We start from the raw sequence: 22,694 nt of genomic DNA, 5'->3' as shown, positions 1-22,694 counted from the left end.
TTATATAGTTGGTACTCTACTTGTACGATCTAAACTGTCGGGGGTGTAGAGAGGAGACGATCCAACCGCTATGATCTAAGTATAAGTGACTTTAAATGACAGGCACGATTAACATCCCACTTGAAATGTCTTTCAGAACATTGCAGTGTTCCTCTAATAAAATCTCTAAGAACATAATAAATGTATTACTTGAAATGATTATTTTCAACAAACTTATTGAAAGTATCCTAAGTGCACATGAGAGCATCTCTTTGTTTACTTTCTCTTCCGTCAATAACTCGGCCGCATTAACCGTTACTGCTGAACCATTGGCATTATATGCTAATCTTAATCGTAGTCTTTCGATAGGCACTGGACAATTATTGGAAAGTTTTATGGTGATGATCGAAAGAGAAAGTAAACAGAGAGGCTCTCATGTGCACATAAGACCATATCAATAAGTATGCCAGAATTCATAAACAAATGATACCAACTGACAGCTCAGATCGGATTAATAGTTACGTCAGCTTCATTCGCAAAACAGAGGCAAAATCCCAAACGCGTGGTTAGGGTTTCCCATTAATCGCATTGTCAAGCATTCCTTTGCCCACCAGACTACACATAGCAGTTCAGAAGTGTGTCTACCTGTTCGATCTAGTCGCTCTCCTCATTCCCCCACCTTCTGTTTGAAATGTTTTTTCAACGTATGTCATATTCCCCATACGCTGGTCCGGTGGGTGTGAATACTGCACCCGTGGTGTGACAGGAAATTTGCCGATAGGTACCTGGCCGGCTATGTTGCGTTCTCATGACCGTCCATAATATACCTCATGTTTATGCTCGCTCTTTCGAGAGCGAATAATCTAACGAGAGAGTTCCTCTCTGTACTGTTTCGCACATCGTCCCTTTATGTGGGTTCTCCCGCGTGCTGGCGACATTTGTAGTGTTTTGTGCTCTCCGCGTGGTCGGCAGTTGGCAAGCGAACGCGCCTTCAAAAAACAGCATTGCTTTGCCGCGGTGGGGAGTATATGGGTGATGTTTTGCGCAATGAGCGTGCTCAGTTGGTCAGCAGCATTCGTTAAAGATAGAGGTGTCTGTTTTGTATGTTCGCTTCAAAATTCCCTTTCCACTGCTATAGAAAACCTCTTGACTCATGCAAACGTGAGCGCGTGATTTTTGCGTTTCTTCCGCCTTGGTTTGAGCGCAAATCCAACACAGTTTAATTCTTTTTTGTGGTTCGGAAGCAAGCAGTAGCTCGAAATATCCATAATTGAGCTCCAGCGTGGTGAACCTGATTGCTAATAGCCGGTGCCTGGCATGCTTGGAATCAGTTTCATTGGATCGTAAATTGGAAGGAGAACCCCGTTTGCCAGAGATACGCCTCGCGGGAAAGTTTGTGCAAGGCGCAAAGCGGAGTCTGGAATAAAGGTCGAAAAACTGTTCATGCCATGAGAAAACAAATGTGCAGTTAAATATAGATTTTCCCTCCGTGGATTACGCTGTGGTGAATGTGGAAAAAAAGGAGAAAAAAATAATCAATCGATTTTTATACAGCGAACGTTGTGTGGGGGAAACGAGTGAGTGGATCTAAAATTGAAATTGCGCTTAGCAGCGACATGATGAATTTCGTGGGGGAAGCACTATTGCAGATCGTTCCACGGATGCGGTGAATGTATGACATTTTCGTTGGACTTTTTCACTGTTCCCCACCCGGGTGTCTCAGGCGTCACAGAATCGTGAAGTGCATGTGAAAATAGAAAGTTTGCTTACTTCCGTAGCAATCGGTCAATATGTGGTAGTGCGTTGAGTACAACTCATGATTTCGGAACCAATTTGGACCTGAAACAGCGATGGCAGTGCCAATAACCGGGAGTGTCAGTATAACGAGAAGTCGAATTTTTGCAATTGGCTATCAAAGTAACGTGCTAAAGAACAAATTCAAATAAAAATCTCAAGGTCGTGTGCCGTTTGTTTAATCGGAAAAAGAGAAAAAATTTACGTGTTAATAAGCTATTCGCTGGCTAGAACAACAGGCTGCGTCCAGTCCGAGAATTAGGACAGTATATGTATAGTGTTAGTCAGATGCAAAACACGCAAACTCGCGGGCAGAGAACCCATCGAAGTGAAACACGCCACTGCCAGTTTTAGTGAATGAAATTTTCTTTAAACTATTGCTAACCTAGCAATTACCCTGTAGAACATCATTTTCCGTTCTGCCACTCACGAGGCGTTCTACAGCAGCAGCAGTGTAGTTGTACAAGCATCGAGTCGAATGAAGGAACGAAATCTTGCATCTCTAACTCAGATACAAACAGAGAGCAAGTAGAACCAGCAACAATAGAAAAAGACCAAGACCAAGACAGTCGAATAGAGCAGCACGAGAGATCTCGGATACGGGAAATCTCTTCAGTCACTTGCGTAGCGGTGAGGAATGCATTACGGAGACGAAAACCACGTGGTCCTAGTCGTAGTCCGTGCTAGCTTTTCTGCCGACATCAAATATAACAATATCGAAGAGGCACTAGCCTCTCGAAGAAAGTGAAAACTGACGCTAAAGTGTGTCGATTAATATCGTCAACAATAGGCGAAAATTTCTCTTTCCCGCCAACCATCAGCAAACAAGTGATTATCCGAACAAAAGATCCTGTAACGGAGATGCCGAAATGATGATATAATCAACAGTAAAATCTCCTCGAGCAGTGTCCAGTAACAAAGAAGCAAAGTGAAGAAGCTTTTTGAGTGAATGCATATAAGTAATATATTCAACTGTGTGGTGAAAGTGGATCTCGCGCGATGAAGCAATAGTTATTTTAAATGCGCAAAGTTTAGCACTTGATTGATAAATTCGTAACCCCTTCGAAGTGCCAGATAAAGCGAGCAGACATGTCTCTGGAACTGGTGTTAGTGGCCGCTGCCGTAGTGGCCGTGTTTGGCTATATTCTATTCGTTCGGATTCGAATGCGAGCACAGAGTAAGTTCCTGAAAACAGTTAGTTCAATTACACAGTCTCGGGTAGTAGCATTTTCGTAGGTGTCCATGAGTAGTAGTAGCATTCATTGCTTCTGAAATCACGAACATGTTGTCATCGGTGGCCTCGTTGGGTAGTTAATTGTGCTCAGTGCAATGACAAACTGCGATCACGCGGGCGGCGACTCAGTAGGAAATGCGTGGTCTTTACTGGTTCAACGCTCGAGTCAAAGTAACTATGAGGTCGTTGGCGGTTGCAAAAGCTTGCAACACCTTATTGGTTTTCTTCTGTATTGCGAATAAAGCGTTTCACCCGGTTCCTTTTTTGGCGAGGATGGTACCGGTACTTAGCACGGGTTGTTTGCATGGTTTCTCAAAATTAGGAGAAAAACATTTGGCGTGCTGAGATCCGGATTAAAAGAATCGGATGTATATTACTTTTCTGGATTGAAAGTTTGTTTTTTTGTCCCTTAACATAAAGTTTTAGAACCGATTTTCGCATACTGAATATAAATATGGTGACGTTGGTAACTAAACCTGCTTGCAAATTGTGCACGCAACCATGTTGTGGGGTCAAGCTCGATCGCCAGTGACCGGCTTAAACATTTCCACAGGGAATATTTAAAGTTGTTTTGCCAAAATCATTAACCAAGGAACCGATATTGCCTAACCTTGAAGTAATAAGGATTTGCTAATTTGTTAGGATACTGTTTTGTTTGAATTCTTTTGAGGTTTACTATTTGTACTACCAATTTTTATCAACGCTTTTAGTGTAAATAATTTCCAGTAAACGTAATAGAATAAAGGTAGCATGTTTTAATTCGATAATGCATATTGCGAGAAATTTTCCTAATCCTAATTTGATGTCACCACGCTGAACCGAAATCATCTGTCGAAACTATTTTTAACATTGAGTACCAGTCAGTTGTAAACAACTTGTTAATTAACGTGTATTACTGGGGAGTAGCTATTATCTAAAAAATCACCTGATGTTGGCCTCGTCAATTCGCACCGAAGTTTTGCATCACCAACGTTTATCGTACCGTACAAAACGATACCCCTGCTAATGTAATTCACAGCTACAGTCCAGTCCGGCGGTTGAGTAACGCTTTCTTCAGCTAACACTTGCTATCAACAATATTTAACCAACATCAGCTGCAGATGGTGGAAGCAACATATGTTCGGAAATTACTTTCTTCCGCTGGCGGGACCTACGATTGCTTAGTCATGCATCAATGGATTTTAATTGAGCAGCTATCGCACCATTACACTTCGGAACTAACACAAAGCGAACGTTGTCAAACCGTTGAAAATGTGCTTCATTGTTTCCACAATTTATCGTAGGTATTATATGTCGGCAGTGGGATACTTGTGATTCTGAGAGACCGTTGCACAGATAAAGTACTCTTGGGAAACTGAAAATCCGCACATTGAGTTAAGTTTTTTTTTTTCCAAAAGTGGTGGAAATCTTTTTTTCCATAATCCCTAGTGTTACACGTCCTATTAGATTTTACAAATACAAATACAAGACATACCAACTTAATTTATCTTTTAATTTGTTCAGTTTTATCTACAATTTTATCGTGCCAAAAATTTACGCTTAAACAACGTCTTCAAATTTTTGAATATTTAATCAAAAACGATCTTTTAGAAAAGCATATTTTTCTCAATTAGCTGTCAAAAATTCATCTTTTTAGGCGTAGCTATTTTTCTGTGTATGGGGTATTGAATAAACGAATTGCCAGCTCAGTGTGATGAGCAGCCAGAGAAGATCCCTTGTGACTCTATTTCATTCCAATAAAGGGCACGAATACCATGCTGGGCCCACGTTCTTCCAAACTAATGCATAATGTCAACATCTCTTGAGAGCAATATCGAGCCATGGTTGAGGACTTGTTGCTTCTCTGAGCAACTTTGTCGAAGACACCTACCTGCTAAAAATCAGTAACGTTATATAGAGTAGGTTGAACAAATGGTATGCCCAGTGCCTCGTGACAGAATCCCAAACTATTCTACGTATCACTTCGTAGCCTTTGATCTCATGAGCTACTTTGTCGAAGATCGAAATTTGGAATTGCAGTAGGCTGAAAAAGTTGCATGTTCACTAGCGCTGTCTAGTGGTAGAATGGAAGATTACCTATTCTATCTGATCGGTTTTGATCTCTTGAGAAACTATGCCGAAAACAACATCCTGCTAAGAAATAACGAACTCGAGGTTCAGTAGGTCAAAAAATGGCATACTCACTACCGCCGCCTAGTGACCGCATTCCGAACTGTTTGGGATACAACCTAGTAGGTTTTATCCCCAAAGGCACTGATCTGCCAATAAATTAGAATCTTGATATACAGGTGGTCGAAAAAAATTAATGCTCACTAGTGGCGGCAGAAACCCGCCACATTCATTCTTTCATTCTATAGGTTAATATCTACTGCCCAAGTTTGCCGAAGAAAGCAATGCTCGGAAATGATCAGAAAGTATTGTGGTATTGACTGGCTTTGTTCTCTGGTTGACTCCATTAAAAGTGAATCGAAAAAAATGAATCAACTTCAAGTCGGTTCCGACAGCATGAAGTACAAAGTTACTTTACGCTCGTCCGGACATGCAGCAGACTCAGGTGATTTGCATTCTAATGCCAGAAGATCCTGACTCCTGCGGTAGCAGGCAAAAGGTTAAGTCGCCGGGAAACTCTAAGCTTGCTCAAATGACCCCATTCCAGGCTTTTCTAAACTTTCTTCCTTCAACTCCTTGCTCTCCCTTTTGTACTATGGCTCTTAATATTGAAAAATATATTTCACCTTCCGGTCCCTTGCTAATTAAATGCCGTTGCAACAACTTCGGGATTTATTATCACATTGATTAATAAACTATTCCATTTCCGACAATAAAACGATTTACGATCGGACCGTAGATCTTTCGTCGAAAATGCAGTGTTTCGCCCTGAATAACCTTATATTTTGTCAAATATCAGTATATGTTTGCAAAATTTAGTCAGCCATTTGTCAAATGTTCAACAAAAATAGAACATATATTTCTAAGGTTATAGTTTCCTTTAACCATTTCAAGTATAGCCCAACTTCTTTGAGCCAAGTGCCTTGAAACTATGGTTGTCTATTTTCTCTTGTCTAAGCTTCTACTGGAGGAACTCTAGATACATAGAGTAACTTCGATGATTATTAGAGAGTCGACTGTAAATTTTATTTATTTATTTATTAACAGATTAAGGCCGAAGTGGCCTGTGCCGTATACAAAAGATTCCTCCATTCCACTCGGTCCATGGCCGCGCGTCGCCAGCCACGCAGTCTGCGAAGGGTCCGCAAATCGTCTTCCACCTGGTCGATCCATCGTGCTCGCTGCGCGCCACGTCTTCTTGTACCGGTCGGATTGCAATTGAGAACCGTTTTCACCGGGCTATTGTCCGACATTCTGGCTACGTGCCCGGCCCACCGTAGTCGTCCGATTTTCGCGGTATGACAGATGGGCGGCTCCCCCAACAGCTGATGCAACTCATGGTTCATTCGCCGTCTCCATGTGCCGTCTTCCATCTGCACTCCACTGTAGATGGTACGCAGCACTTTCCGTTCGAAGACACCAAGTGCGCGTTGGTCCTCCACGACTGTAAATTTCGTAACTCGTATCAGAGCTGCCATTTATACATATTTCCTTTAATGAATACAGACAAATACAGATTTTTTATAACGAGGATACAGATTTTCAACAAAATCATCTGGCAGCTCTGACTCGTACTGTCAAACGAACGTCCGTTTCACAGTACGAATTATCAAATTTTGCGTCGACTCTCTAATAATATCTTGCCAAATTTGAAATTACAGTGTTTAAAGTTTGTCGGTGGTAAAACTATCTGTGTTGTAAATAGTACAACGGGCGAGTGCCGGAGGCGTAACAAAAACTGAACGTGTCCAGGGAGCAAACACAGCAACCCAACCAAACATTCGAATGTAACGCCATGAATATGTTTGGCATTTAGTTTTTTTTTATAAACGCAGATAGTTTCAAGAATACGAGATGTATTATACATGATTAAAGGAACTTGGTCACGATTTTAGTAAGCAATTCAGTTCAAAAAATTGCGATTTGTTTTTAATGAATTTTTGAACAGATTGAAATATGATGAAGAGCTCACGTGGACATTTGCCATACTCCCACTCCATGGACAAGCATGGACTTTTGCGTACCCCCTAATGTCCTCTAAATTGAGAACGTGGTATAGGGATGACCGCTAAAATAAACGAAAAGCAACGACAATGGCCAACGGTGGAAGAGAGAACTACCTTTGCTTCGCTCGTTCAAAATAACTTTAAAATCAATTTCATAAAAAGTGCACGTAGTCAGAAGGTGAGTTTTTCTCCTTTACTCAGTTTTAAGTTCGGAATAAAAGTGTCAAAATTTGATTACTTTGTACTCAAATACCAAAGATGGGAAAACCATTCTATATTTGTAATATAATTACAGAGAAATTCATGTGTATTTATAGTTTTATTTACCTGAACCTCCCGGTATTAATACGATGTCTAGACATATAATACGGCAACTTTTCTCAACTTACGTAACATGCACATTGGCATCTCATAGTAACGCAGGAACTGCAAAATGAAAAGAAGTTAGCTCAAAGCAACAACAGTCGGCAAAATTTACCTTTTGATTTTCTGAATGTTTCCGCGTCGACTACTTTGCAGCAAGCTTTTTTTTATAACTTTTGGTCGACGTTGGACTCCGCACTGGTTCGAATTATTTTTTGCACTCAAAATATACAAACTTTACAGTTACTCATGAGTTTATTCAAATTTAGTACTTGGGATTGACATTTCGTCGCTGTTGTGCTATCTTATGACAAACGCCATTTTGGGGTAAACTGAGTTAGATATGCCACATTACTTGTTTGAAAAATCTCTACATCTCTGGCGTTTTCAGAATTTTGAAATTTTACTTGGTTACTTAGATATAGCGAGAAACATGATGAGAAATTGTGAGTTTTTTGCTTCAAATCACTGTATCTAGGGATTTGCTCAATTTATATTGAAGTTTTAGACGTTTTTATGTGTGAAAATGTCTGAGCAACACAATGGCATAAACATTTTCAAAAGAAAATTACACGAGTTGTGAGAAAAATACAGTTTTAGTTTTAAACTGGAAATAAAGCATATTTGGCAACACTGTAATCAAAAATAATATTTTTTTCTAGATTCCCTGACTCATTTCTTTCAAAATGCATTTCACCGATTGTTTATAGACCACATTAACGCAAAGATATGAATAAAAGTTAAAAATTTATGATTTTTTTCTATGGAAAATTTTCCATGCACGATTATGACACGTCATACAAATTTTGTCATCAATACACGCCTATGACACGTGTGAGTGCGACTTTTGTTTACATTCATAGTAAAAACTCGCAACATAGTCAACCGACCTTCGTAATATTTGAGAGATTAATGCAGAATAGATAGAAGCATCAATTGTCTTCTTTGGATTGTTTATACCATTTATAAGTTTCGAGATATTCAATCTCAAACTTTAAAAATCGTTTTTCTCGAAATGTGCTAAATGGCGCTTGTCATAAGATAGCACAACAGCGACGATTTTCTTTTGCTGCGTTGTCAATAACAATATCGATTTCCGCACAATTACCATAATCTCTGATGGTTTTGTTGAATTAGCACTGAAGACTAGCTAGGGGAACTCAACGAACGTGTTCAATATCGCTTCGAAATACGGTAAGAATTTTACAAACAATTGTATTTTTTCAGAATAAATCTGAAAGTCGGAGATTTGAAATCGGATCCACACGAAAATGCACTACAGATTTCCAATGTTTGCCTACATTATACACATTTGACAGTTGATAGGGTATACATACAATTTAATTTAATTTTTTAAAGTTATATGCCTAGAGTAACCATGTGTCCATCCGTCTTACACACAGTTCCCCTGTAATTTGTTTTATTTCGGTCGAATTGGTCGAATGCACAGCCTCGCTCCGCTAATTTCGATTAGCAGCATAAATAGCGAAAAAGGCAGGACGACGCAGCAACGTTACCGAAAATAAATCACAACAGCCTCACCTAAAAAAGGTCGATCATTGGGTGCATAGAAAATGACAAATATAAATAGGGTGTGTGTCTATATGGATAAAATGTCACATCACACGGATGAGTGAAACCGGCAGCTGACGATCGGTATTTTAATTTGTATAAACACCCGATAAATGGAGCTTGATGCAATCGCGCAAAGTGCACTTTGCAGAGCATACGTTGTCGTAACTGACTTCGCTTAGTTGATCTTATGCAATACAATATAATAAACCCGACGTTGGGGTTTACGGTTGTAGTTATCGAATCTATTCAATTTATGATGTACAACAAACATATTATTTCATGTTTACGATGGAAGGTTTGAACTTGAAAATATGGCAGAAACAGTGTACGAATAGGGTTTGCAAATCTCACTTCTGCATCACACCTTGCGCGTACCACGTAAGCAGGTCATAGTCCAAATTGAATCAAACTATCATTATTGAAGTTAATTGCTTTGTAATCTAGCAAACGCTATGAAACAAACTTTTTTAGATTTTGCAACTGATTCAAAGTTTACAAAACGAATATTGATGCAACGATTACATTGATACTATTTCTCCTGGTCGAGGTTCGAAAATACAACGGCTAGGTTACGAGACCATCACCTTTTCTTCTATATTACTAGATCAGCACATATATTATTACTCATTAGGTGAATGAAATGAGTCTGACTTGCTACTCCTTGAGTTTAAATCATACCAATCTAGAGTTCGTTTAATCTTAGAAGAGATCTTATAACTGGCATAGATTTTTATTCCTTTTCCGACTTCCGCAATCATTTTGCAGTCCATCAGTCTATTTCTACCACCATCAGGCACTGTTTCCTGTTGGATTCAAACATATAACCGCAAACATCCAACAACTAGATTGCACCGCTTCCTTTGCAAAAATTATAAGACGGTTTACAGGAATAAATTTGTTCAAATTACCAATTTAGTGCCCGTCAATAACCTACCAAACACACAAACACAAGCAAACACGTTTAAAATAAATGACAGTGACATTTCCGCCCGACGATCCGATCCAAGCAAACCGCGCATGGGTTTTCGCGCCAAGAAAGAAGCCCCAAAAGGACGGAAGAATGAAGCATGCTGATTCTTTATTCCAGACAGCAAGGAACGTGATCTGTTTGATTCAAAGCAAACCACAAGCAAAGCGAAGGAAAAAAGGAGGCAATAATAACGTGGTGATGCGCACACATGGTATGCCATAATGACATGCTACCAGTGTTCAGGAAACTTGTTCTCGGTGGATGGATGAGGCGGAGGTTCGACGCACTCTCATTCTCTGTCGAGTTGCTTCCATGCATACATGTAGGTATTCTAGACCACATTACTCACCATCTGCTCTCCGTGTCCGAAGGGCCACTTCCTAATCACTGGCGGGGCTTTGTTCACACGTGTTTCTATGCTCTTCGTAACGAACCCGCACCGTATCGTTCTTCCAAACTGGAAGTGGTTGGTTCGTGTTCTTTTGCGCACTACCTTATCTACGCAGCGGTTAATAACTAGGCGACGAGCCAGTATTTTGTGTGTATGTGAACATTAATACGATCATCACTCAGCCACGTGGTTATGAGACGCCGATGGAGCCTTTGTACAATGCGCGCTAAAGGGTTTGTTTCCGATTGCGCCTCATCCTACATAAATGGCGGTCAATGTCAGTGAAACATTGCGTGTGGAGGAAGTGAACCATGGCTGCTCAAACCTTAGCGTAATGATCACACATACTTTCACCGTTTTGGTTGGTTTCCGATACTAGTGCCAATATTAGAATAAGATACTTATATTTGTACTGATCGGATTCAACGTTAGTGTTGTGCGCAAGGATGTTCTCAAAATAATCTTAATGGTTTTTATATTACAGCGATTCGCCTTGCATTTGAAAGCACTAGTTAACTTGTTTAAATTATTCATATACGAAGAGGGCTTTTTTGTTTTTTCACATCAAGTTGTTCGTTGCGTTATGTCTCGGATTAATCATTAATTCTTGGTGTTCGATACTAACATTTAGCTGCAATGCAACTTGCATGCAAGTTTCGTTTTATATTTCTTGATTAGGTACGAGTATCTTAATATGTTCTGAAATAATACAGTATACAGTTAGAATCGGGAAAACGGAATGAAATGGATTGGTTTTCCAGAAATCTCCGATTTGACAATACAATCAATAATTCTTAAACAGCACAAAACATGCCCGTTGAGTCAGCGAGGATAACTGCCCCGGGACCCGGATGTTTTTGAGTGCCCACATTTTTACCTGAAAATAAAACTGGATGGTAGGAAAAATATGCTGTGTCTATACAAGAAAAAAAAACAATAAAAACATTCGCGAACCAACTCCAAAAACCATGAATATTCATCTCGCAAACATAAAACTATTTAACCTCGTAAACATAAAACTTCGCTCAAATGGTTTACGCCAAACAATTTTAAACATTCGGTTAAGATCGTGGCTATCAATGTTTCTTCTGTTTGATGTGTAACTTAATTGAGCATCACGAAGAATCTCCTAAACATGTTTCGTTGTCTATGAACACATTTCATAATTTGGAGATACACTGATTTGTATTAGGTATATCGAGTAATACGTAATAAGTTAGATATGTTTTTCGTAATTCCTTTGTATGTGATCTTGCTATTGTATACTTGAGGTTACTATCGGATTTTCACACAAAGTAACGCGAATCATATTCATGATTTAAGGAGCTGAATCACTATTTCAGTAATACCTTTGTGCGTTATCAAGCTATTTATGCGAACCAATGGGACTTATGTTCATGACGCTTAATCAGGATTCTATTTGCATTATTGCGGATCCGAATGTTCTATCGGATTTTCACATAGAGTAATGCGGCAATAGGAACTGGCTTATAAAGTTGTAAATCTGTAATGCACTGTTAGCGCTCGGAACAGCTGTTGTTTCACATTGTACCTTATCAAATGAACCAGTTCACAAAACCAAAATGAATCCATGAAAATATTGGAAATATTCTGATATAGCTCACGAGAAAATTTCAAAACTGAAAGTCGATTTGCATGATAGAGAAAATGATTAAGGATTCCTTCTAAATTTGTAAATCCATTAACAGTCATGCAAGGAAGATCGAGAATGACATATTAATGTCGTTTTTCATTGAAAAACACCGGGGCAGTATATTGCACTGGTTTTGCATTTTCTAGCAGAAGTGGGAATGAAACACGTCAAGTTACCTGCTCTTCTGCTAGAAAATGCAACACCAGTGCAATCCACCGCCCCGGGGTTTTTCAATTTTTTATTTGATGCGAAGATATCAAAACCAAATGGCATACTATGAGCTATATCATGAAATGGACAGAAATTTTGAAGTTTTATGAACTATTTCATGAGAAGGAATGGTGAACCGTAACTGAGCTAGTTCACATGGCAAGAATGGATCCGCGAATAATATTCTTAGCTTCGTGAAATAGCACATGTACCTAGATAATAGGACCATGTACAGAAGTGCATAATTTTTAAACTATATCATAAAAGTGGAATCGATCGGTGGTATTTTTTGGTTTTGTGAACTATCTCAGGAGCATGAATATCAGATCGTCATTAATATTCTATGAATCAGGAGTTAGTTTACGGAGTAAAATTTGATCTATGAATACAGTTACGGATTTTGTGCAATAGTTCACGGGAAATTATCAAGAACACAGGCTGAGTGTCTTGAACTATGAATAAGGTCATGAATTTTTTTTTTTTTTTTTTTCATACGTTTATTTGACACGGCATTTGCAATAGCTTTTTACGCCAGTTTCTTTTTTTACATAGCACGTTACAAAAATCCTTAAGACTAATTTTAACTATACTAGTACTTTGTCTAAAACTAACACTGAAATCACTTTATTGTTTGCTTTTTTCCTTACATTGTTGTATTTCATACTGATCTAGTATTTTCGGGTGTATTTATTTACTTTTTTTTCTGTTATTGTCTAAATTTAAAAACTAAATATTCTAGGTTCCTTTAATTGGTGAATGATTAGCCTTGGATGAGAGTATGAGGAGATGAATTTAATTAAATTTTGACAGACGCTGTTTTTAGAAAATGATAGATAAGTTCCATGTATAGAGGATCGCGATACGCCAGGATGTCTCTAACAGGAACATGGATTGGTCTTCCTCGGACTTGTAAAGAATCTACTAATTGTGATCTGGCTTCACGATATTCAGTGCAGGACCAAACAACATGCTCAATGTCATGGTAACCTTCTCCACAAGCACAATGATTACCCTCAGCGAGCCCAATACGACGGAGATGCGCATCTAAAGTATAATGATTGGACATGAGCCTAGACATCACACGGATGAAGTCCCGACTTACATCCAATCCTTTGAACCATGCCTTCGTTGATACTTTAGGGGTAATTGAGTGTAGCCATCGTCCCATATCTCCATTGTCCCAAGATGTTTGCCAACTAGCAAGTGTCCTCTGTCGAGAAGCGCTATAAAATTCATTGTAAGCGATGGGTCTTTCATATATTTCACCATCTAGTGCACCAATCTTGGCTAAATTATCAGCTTTCTCATTGCCCGCAATAGAGCAATGGGCGGGGAGCCACACTAGGGTAAATTTATAACATTTTCTTGTCAGGTTACTCAGAGATTCTCGTATCTTCCCCAAAAAGAATGGATCGTGATTATCAATCCTCTTTGAGCGTAGAGCTGCAATTGTGCTGAGACTATCAGTGAGGATAAAGTAATGGTTCGGGGGTAAAGTATTAATTATTTGCAAACTATAGTGAACTGCTGCTAGTTCCGCTATATAAACAGAGGCGGGTTCTGCAAGTTTGAGAGAAATTGAAAAATTATTGTTGAAAATACCGAAACCAGTGGCCTCACTGATTCGTGACCCATCAGTGTAAAACATTTTAAGGCAGTCTATGTGTTGATATTTACTTGTGAATATTTTAGGGATCTCCCGCGAGCGTAGATGATCCGGAATTCCACGAATCTCTGCTTGCATGGACGTGTCGAAGAATAAAGTGGATTCAGGAATATCTAGTATATTGACGTATGTGGGAACATACCTAGCAGGCGTTATTTCTTGTGACATGTGATTGAAATACACTGTCATGAATCTGGTTTGGGGTTGAAGCTCGACAAGTCTTTCAAAATTTTCAATTACCAGTGGGTTCATAACCTCACATCGAATAAGTAAACGAGAAGAAAGATCCCAGAATCGGTCTTTTAAAGGAAGAACTCCCGCTAGTACTTCAAGACTCATCGTATGGGTCGACTGCATGCAACCTAAGGCAATTCGTAAACAGCGATACTGTATCCGTTCCAGTTTAATAATGTGAGTGTTCGCAGCTGAACGGAAACAGATGCACCCATATTCCATTACTGAAAGTATTGTTGTTTGATACAATCTTATCATGTCACTTGGATGAGAACCCCACCATGATCCAGTTATTGTTCGCAGAAAATTTATCCTTTGTTGGCATTTCGTTATTAGATACCTAATGTGGCCTCCCCATGTGCCTTTAGAATCGAACCAAATTCCAAGGTATTTGAAAGTCAGGACTTGGGCTATCGTTCTACCAACCAACTGAAGCTGAAGCTGAGCTGGATCACGCTTCCTTGAAAAAACAACCAACTCTGTTTTCTCCGTAGAGAAATCGATGCCTAACTTCAAAGCCCAACTTGATAAATTATCCAAACTATCTTGCAGTGGTTGTTGTAAATTTAAGGCTTTTGGTCCTGTAACAGAAACCACGCCATCATCTGCAAGTTGTCTTAGAGTGCATGGGCTGACAATACAATTATCAATATCATTCACGTAAAAATTGTAGAGAAGGGGGCTTAAACAAGAACCTTGTGGGAGGCCCATGTAACTTATTCTGAATGTTGCCAAATCGCCATATGAAAAATGCATGTGCTTTTCTGACAATAAGTTGTATAAATAATTATTTAATATTGGTGAAAGACCACATTGATGTAGTTTCTCTGAGAGAACATCAATGGAAACAGAGTCGAATGCTCCTTTTATGTCTAAGAACACAGACGCCATTTGTTCTTTTTTTGCATAAGCTAGTTGGATTTCTGACGAAAGTAGCGCCAGACAATCATTCGTTCCCTTTCCCCTCCGAAAACCAAACTGGGTATCTGATAGCAAGCCGTTCGCCTCAACCCAATTGTCGAGACGTCGTAGGATAATTTTTTCCAACAATTTCCTGATGCAGGATAACATTGCAATCGGTCGATACGAGTTATGATCGGAGGCTGGTTTTCCCGGTTTTGGAATAGCGATAACTCTCACTTGTCTCCAGTCGTGCGGGACAATGTTCTGCTCAAGAAGCTTATTGAATAAATTCAACAAGCGTCTTTTTGCTAGGTCAGGCAGATTCTTCACCAAGTTGAATTTAATTCTGTCTAGTCCCGGAGCATTATTGTTGCATGAGAGGAGTGCAATTGAGAATTCCATCATTGTCAAAGGCGAATCTATGAAATCGTTACTTGTGGGAGCATCGCGAGTGATTTTCTGCGCAGGAGCAGAATCGGGACAAATTTTCTTGGCAAAATTAAATATCCAACGATTCGAAAAATCTTCGCTTTCATTAGTCACGTTTCGATTCCTCATTCTTCTGGCTGTGTTCCAAAGAGTACTCATTGATGTTTCTCTTGACAAGCCATTAACGAAGTGTCTCCAATAACTAGATTTTTTGGCACGACGTATACTGTCAAATTTGTTTTGCAAAATGAAATAATTTTCAAAGTTCTCACGTATACCCCCTTTCTGTTTCATAATTTCTTTGTAGGCAACTTGTTTAGCTTCATATGCATCAGAGCACTCTTTGTCCCACCAAGGATTAGGGGGCCGTCTATTTATTGTCATTCCAGGATTGCATTTCGTTTGGGCTTGTTCTGCTGCTTCAATAATTAAACCCGCTAGGAATTCATATTCTTCGGTAGGGGGTAGCTCTTCTGTCGAAGCAAGAGAAGTGGAAATTAATGTTTCGTATGTTTTCCAATCAATATTTCGTGTTAAGTCATAAGGAACATTGATTGAATTCGTAAGGCCTAATTCACTGTTAATTGAAACAACGATTGGCAAATGATCGCTACCGTGAGGATCAGGTACAACCTTCCACGTGCAGTCTAACCGAAGTGATGTCGAGCACAGAGATAGATCTAATGCACTTGGACGTGCAGGAGGTCTGGGGATGCGTGTTGTTTCGCCAGTATTTAAAACTGTCATATTAAATTCGTCACAAACATTGTAAATCAAAGAGGATCGATTATCATTGTAGAGGGAACCCCACAATACTCCGTGCGAGTTGAAGTCTCCCAGTATCAGACGCGGAGCAGCCATGGATTCCACTACCTCAAAAATTTGACGTTGTCCAATTTGAACTTTGGGAGGTATATATATAGAAGCGATAGACATGTCTTTGCCTTTAATGTTCGTTTGGACAGCTACAGCCTCAATGCCCGCAAACAAGGGGATGTTAATTCTATAGAAAGAATAGCACTTTTTAATTCCTAGAAGCACTCCTCCATACGGGGTGTCTCGGTCTAGGCGAATAATGTTGAAATCATTTAAGTTGAAATTAATGTTTGAGGTAAGCCATGTTTCACATAGAGCAAAAGCATCGCATTTTAAATTATGCAGTAAAATTTTTAAGGAATCAATTTTAGGTATGATACTTCTGCAATTCCACTGTAAAACAGTGATGGAATCTTTCATTGGAGGAGGTGAATTACCCATTGAAAGATACAATCGCTGCAAGGATGGGCCATTGAGCAATCAGCTGCTCTAAAAATGTTCTAATTGTTGGGAGGAAAGCTGAAAGTATACTCTTTAGTGGTTCAGAAATATTGAATGCTTTAAAAATCCAATCAACAATTTCAGAAAATTTCAATAATCCTACCCCCGGCTGAGGCTCAGAGGAAGTCGAAATTTTATTATTTCCAGTAATGGTGTTCTGTTTGGATTGTACGTTCCCAAAACCGGGCGGAATTGATTTCGGTTTTGAATCGGAATTTTTCGGTTTTGGGCGCAGTTTATCTATTGGTGGAGAAATTTTAAGGCCCTTGCTTGGCAGCTTGGGAAAAGAAGACTGTTTTCTTTTTCTGGAATTTCCGGGTAAAACAAATGATGTACCTTCGCACGCTCCGTCAGAGTCAGACTGTTCCGAAAATAGAGATGTGTAAGTGTTTTCTAAGAAGATGGGTTTAGGGGTAGCATTTTTCAACATTTCTGCATAGGAGCGCTTAGACCTCTCCTTCAAGGATCGTTTAATTTTATCCTCACGCAATTTATAAATGGGGCATGCAGGGACCTCATGTGAGTTTTCTCCGCACATTAAACATTTTTCTGAATTTTCATTACATGTATCCTCTTGATGAGAACCCCCACATTTGCCACACCGTGCCTTATTGGAACAGTAAGTGGCTGTGTGGCCAAGCTGTTTGCAATTAAGGCAATTCATTACACGAGGGATAAAAAGGCGAACAGGGAGACGAATCTTATCGATAATGACATAGTTGGGCAGCGCAGACCCAGCGAAAGTCACTCGAAATGAGTCAGACAGTCGATAAACTTTTTTATCTCCTTCGTGTGATACTGAATGCAATTGCTTGCATTCAAGTATTTTTACGTCTTTAAGTATGGTGTCTTTGAAACGACCAACCCCATGCTTAACTAAGTCATCAACAGTCAAACTCGATTCTGTGATGACCCCATCAATTTCAATTTCCTTTGAAGGAATATACGCTCTATACTCACGCGTAAAAAGCTCGCAAGAAGCAATTGCATTGGCTTGTTTGAAACTACCAACGACAATGCGTATTTTATCTTTATTGACTTTGACGATCTCTTTTACATCCGAGAATCGCGAAGTCAAATCTTTAGAAATTTGAATAATATTTAGCGCCTTTACTTTACGCCTAATAAATACAATCCATGGTCCCGTTGACGACTCTGGGTAAATTTTAATTCTAGTCGGATTTACATTTTCAGCATAAGGCTTAGGGGGAGGGTCTGTTACTCGTTCTCCCATCTCTTCATCCATTTTACCAGCAAGAAAAACTATCACAAAAAGGAATGAAAAATATACCTGTTATACCTGTAGAACACACCTCATGTGTTACGTTGTAAACTCGGTGCCCGTTGTTTGACAATGTGACACCTGCTGTTCTTCTTCGTCGCGTTGCTTCTTCAGTAGAGAAATAGTCCTACCTGCAACACTTCAAAACTCTCTCCGATTAAGCTGCTCGTCGGTATCACCACCACAAGCGCGCTCTCTCCGTTTCCACCACCTCGGTAGACAAATGTGGCTACCTGTGGCTTGCTGCGAAAATCCCACTGTCGATGCGGCACTTTTCAGTGCCACTTGTTTTCCTTATTCGTCGTACCACTTCTGCGGTAGACAAATAGAGCAAATGGGTCTACCTGTGACGCTTCCCTCTCGTCGATTAGAATTGCCCGACGACACCAATACACTATATTTTTTTCTGTGTGTACAGGCACGATCACTGTCGATCTCTGCCACCGCGGTAGGCAAATTCGTCTACCCGCGGTTTGCTGTCAAAACACCACTTGTCGAGGATGCCGTTGACCACGCCTCCGACGTATCAACTGTCGACTCACACTTAACAAACTGGTCTCTCTCTCTCTCTCTCACAATAACGCATACAGCGTCTCGCACTCCGTCACTCTCTCGAGAACAAATCCTTCCACCTGAAGGCACAACCGTCTCGGTCGGTTGCAAAAACTGTTATGGAGGTCATGAATTGGTCGGTGTTAAGTCTGACCGGACTAAGTGACAACATATTGATTTCGAGAAAAACGAGTTTAAAATTTGAATCCCAGTATCATCTACGTTATAAATTATGTTTTGCCATAATTCTTGTTTATGGTTACATATTTCAAATCTTGTCTTAACACCGACCAATTATGGCATGAATAATAATGAGTTATGTGAAATCGTTTAGGTACATCCACAAAGATGCTTACTTTTTTAACTATTTCATAAAAAGGGAAACTTATGTTATGACTTTGTGAGATATTCCTCATGCAGCAAGAATGAAGAATCGTAAAATGAAGATCCTACCATGAGGCATAAATGAATCAATCAGTAATACTCTGAATTTTGTGAAATAGTTTATGAGAAAATATTAATCAATATTTTGTGGAGTCGAATCATTATTTTGTGGTTTTATTAGAGAAATTGGAAAAATTGATTATTGAATTTTGGCTTGTAGTTAGAAGTTGTGATTTAAAGAACGGCGTTTCAGTCAATAAAACTCAAGACCACTTGTTGCTCTCTTTCTCCAACGGCCTATGTAGTTAGAAATAGGCTAGTTTAAAGTATAATGTTACCATGGAAAGAGTTTCATCAATATCCGTCATGTGGTGAGAGCACTCAAGAGAATTTAGGTCACTCATTCCAAGCACCGCTCATCGATGGATCAGTGAATCGAAACCGCACATAGGCTAATGTACCTACTATGGCAGTAGAGTCTATTTCGTACCTCTTGGTTTCGAACCAAGCATATGGGATAGTGACAGTATTTGTTTGGCTAAAACAGGAGTGCGAAAATTAACTCAAGTTACATTCTTTCTTTATTGTGCACATATTCATTTAGAACTATCCTCCAAATCCAACTTTGTATTAAAATAAAATCACCTTCTTGAAATATCTGCTAATTTACCTCATTCACATAGTGAACCGAACGGAAACTATCGATTGCTTCAGTGACGAGAATATGAAACAATTTTGAGCGGCCCAAAATAAGCATTAACTGTACTGAAAACCTATGTATGTAAGTATGGCGGACTTACTAGCAATTTCATGTGCGAGTATTTTATTATTTTTATAACTACTAGAAAGAGAAGCTATCAGGTGTATTACTAATAGATAAGATTAATGATAAGGGATCATTTTCTAATTTAGTCTAAAAAATTAGAAAACCTAACAGATGCAAGAAATGAAGAATAGAGTTTTGTTTTTGTTGCTTCTTACGAAGTTGGAGCAGGAATCCAGCAGATCAATTCCTGGCTTCTGCCGCCGGCTGACATGGCCTCTAATGGCCTCTAAGGTCGATTTGTTCGGAGCAAGACAATAGTGACATCAATCTTCTAGTGGACACGAGCCACCGGAATTTTCAGCAATACTTTTAATGTGATTAAACATTTGAATTACATACGATCTTTCTCCGTTCTGAAAAGGAGTTGAATGCATTTCAATTCCAAGACATTAAATATAAACTTTCATTTGAATCAATCAGTTTCTATTCATTTTGTTCCAAAAATAGCACAAAGTGAGATACGCAAACGGGATAAATTCAAAAACAAAAAATACAAAGCTGCACTAATTTTTCTCTTTCGTTTCCACGATCTCACAGCGCTCCATAAACACCGGCTAACAGGGAAAAGTATGTCGATTCTTCGTTCAGTCGCGCTTCCCATGATCACCGCGACTATTAACTATATATTGCAAGACCGGTCGCGGGGAAGAAGATGATTCACATTCCTTTACCGATTGTTTTCATCTGATTTCACACGAATTTCACGCCACATCGTGGGATAAGACATTATGGGTGTTGTGGCTTATGGGGTGCGGTAGCGAACCACTGTGATTTATTCAGCGGCTATCACATCTTTATTCAAAATCTGTGCGAAAGTATTGCGAATTTTCCTCAAAGCTGCCGAGGTCTTTTTACGAGCTATTGGTGGTTTCCTAGCTATTGCTTGGCACGCAAGATGCTATCAGGGATGAAGTTTTCGGCACTCCATTAGATACTTATTGGTAGTGAAATTATAAATTTGTTTTCGGACGTCAGTTGGAACGTTTCATTCTTCGATTAATGTATGAAACCGACTTGACAATTAGTCTGAAAAATTAAGGACAAATTAGTAAATCAGTCGTCAAAACATAGTAGATGTGGTAGACTCCGGTTGATTTAGACTTTTCTTAAATAGAAAAAAATAAAACAAGCAATTGGTTTCACCACTGCCAACCGAATGCAGCATCCCACACTAATCTGGTTCATCAGCGAAACTTGATGCATTGTGTTTTCGCTCATCCTCATTGGCAACTAGGTATGCAGTTTCAGTTTCGCTTGTTTTCCAATTTGCAGCTTGCCCCATTAGCATATATTTTCGCAACTTATTTCATCTCAGATTTCGGCTTGTGACAGCACTCGGTGCAATTGTGTTTACACTGCTTGCTTACTTGCTTGCGGTGCGAGTGTTTCTGGTTTATCGGCCTTTCATACGTGCATCAATTGCGTTCGGAATAAACGTGCAGACTTTCTAAAAGGTGACCAACTTTTTGTTTCCATATTTTCGTTTGCAGTGCTTCCCACCCCGGGGCGTCTCAGCTTACGATCGTTTGCTATTTTTGCATGCATAAACAGATTAAATTGCAAAATTTTCATTAAAATCAAGTACCGTATTTCGCCTATAGCTGCAGAGCTTGATATGGCCGGTATGAAGTGGGCAATCAATGATAAACCAGTTCTCCGGTGGCTAACTGTATTCGCCGCAACCGATGCAAAACCTGTCTGCACAAAAACACCAGGGTTGAATCAGAGTAGTTTTTAAGGAGTCGGTTCACTTTTGTCCTAAATTGCACCCTGATCAAGTACGGACGGGGACTCCCCGCAAGAAACCGCAAACCAGACGACAAATTGAAAGCATTCTAACGCGGAAATAAGTTCACGCCACAGAAAGCAAACCGCGATTAGAAACTTGGCTGTAGTCGACTCTGCTCGTTAGACCACATAAAAGCAAAGTTGATTAAACTTTTCAGTGTCGAATGAGGAGCGGTGGCGAGCCCATTCTTCTGGTTGGTTAATTTCCGATCTAGTAGTTGATCTTGTTGCTACCACAGCTGCTACCGGGCGATGTTTGCACGTTGCCGTTTGTCGCTTATCGCACCAATGAAGATGTAGGTATTGTGAATGATTTTCGCGCCAGAAAACCGAATGATGGTGTCGAAGCGATCGTGTTGGCACGCGCACTCGGTACTGATTAGGTTTATAATTGATAACTGCGGTTCGGTAAGATGATTACGGCGTGTACCAAGGCTAATCAATGTCTATGTTTGCAGAAGCGTAATAAGCCTGTTCTTTGTCTTTCGGCAATAAAGCATTGCGTGACTAGCGCTTCCGATTTACAATTTCCTTTAGAGTCATAGGTAGTAAAGTCCAAATTCGACGTCGTACACAAATTGCGCGACTACATATGAGCCTTTCCAGTCTTATCTCGCAAAACATGTCCAGTCACCATTTCTTTCAGGGTAAAAAATATGACGCGATTTTGGAAGCGTCATTCCGACGATGATTCACTTGCTAGATACATGGAACTTGTGCAGTGTGCATTGGAAATGTCCGAACGAACGACGCAACCGAACTGGTTTTCGAAATTTATTATCTCCAGTATCATTGCTGAGAGGCGTGCTGATATAACAAGCTATTGTTCTCGGTAGCATTACCTGAGGCACGTTTCGTAAACAGGATACACGCGTGTTTGTGTGGGAATCTCACCGCATTCATTTGGGGAAAACTGCTTCTCGACTTCAACGATTTTGCAAAATAGTAGGGTTTCTACGAATAATCGTCAAATCCGCGTTAATGCTGTAGAATTTCTAAACTACAACTACGACTACTGCAGCAATATG

At 39.6% G+C, this 22,694-nt stretch overlaps 1 protein-coding gene across 3 annotated transcripts in view; it reads left to right on the top strand.

Annotated features, from left to right (window-relative positions):
- The window catches only part of LOC131676584 (serine-rich adhesin for platelets), an 80,188-nt gene that overhangs the window by 33,478 nt on the left and 24,016 nt on the right, over nucleotides 1-22,694 (top strand). The window contains exon 1 of one of the 3 annotated variants that reach the window (XM_058955741.1): nucleotides 1,050-2,950. The exons of the other annotated variants lie outside the window; for them this stretch is intronic. Within the exon in view, the coding sequence (XP_058811724.1) occupies nucleotides 2,863-2,950 (88 nt within the window). The 5' untranslated portion in view covers nucleotides 1,050-2,862. Of the gene's footprint in view, nucleotides 1-1,049; nucleotides 2,951-22,694 lie in introns of those variants that run through there. 3 annotated transcript variants of the gene reach the window in all.

This window comes from Topomyia yanbarensis, chromosome 1 (genome assembly GCF_030247195.1).
Source record: "Topomyia yanbarensis strain Yona2022 chromosome 1, ASM3024719v1, whole genome shotgun sequence".
Lineage (NCBI taxonomy): Eukaryota > Metazoa > Arthropoda > Insecta > Diptera > Culicidae > Topomyia > Topomyia yanbarensis.
Note: the sequence above shows the minus strand (reverse complement) of the source record. Positions and strands in the feature narration are given on the sequence as shown.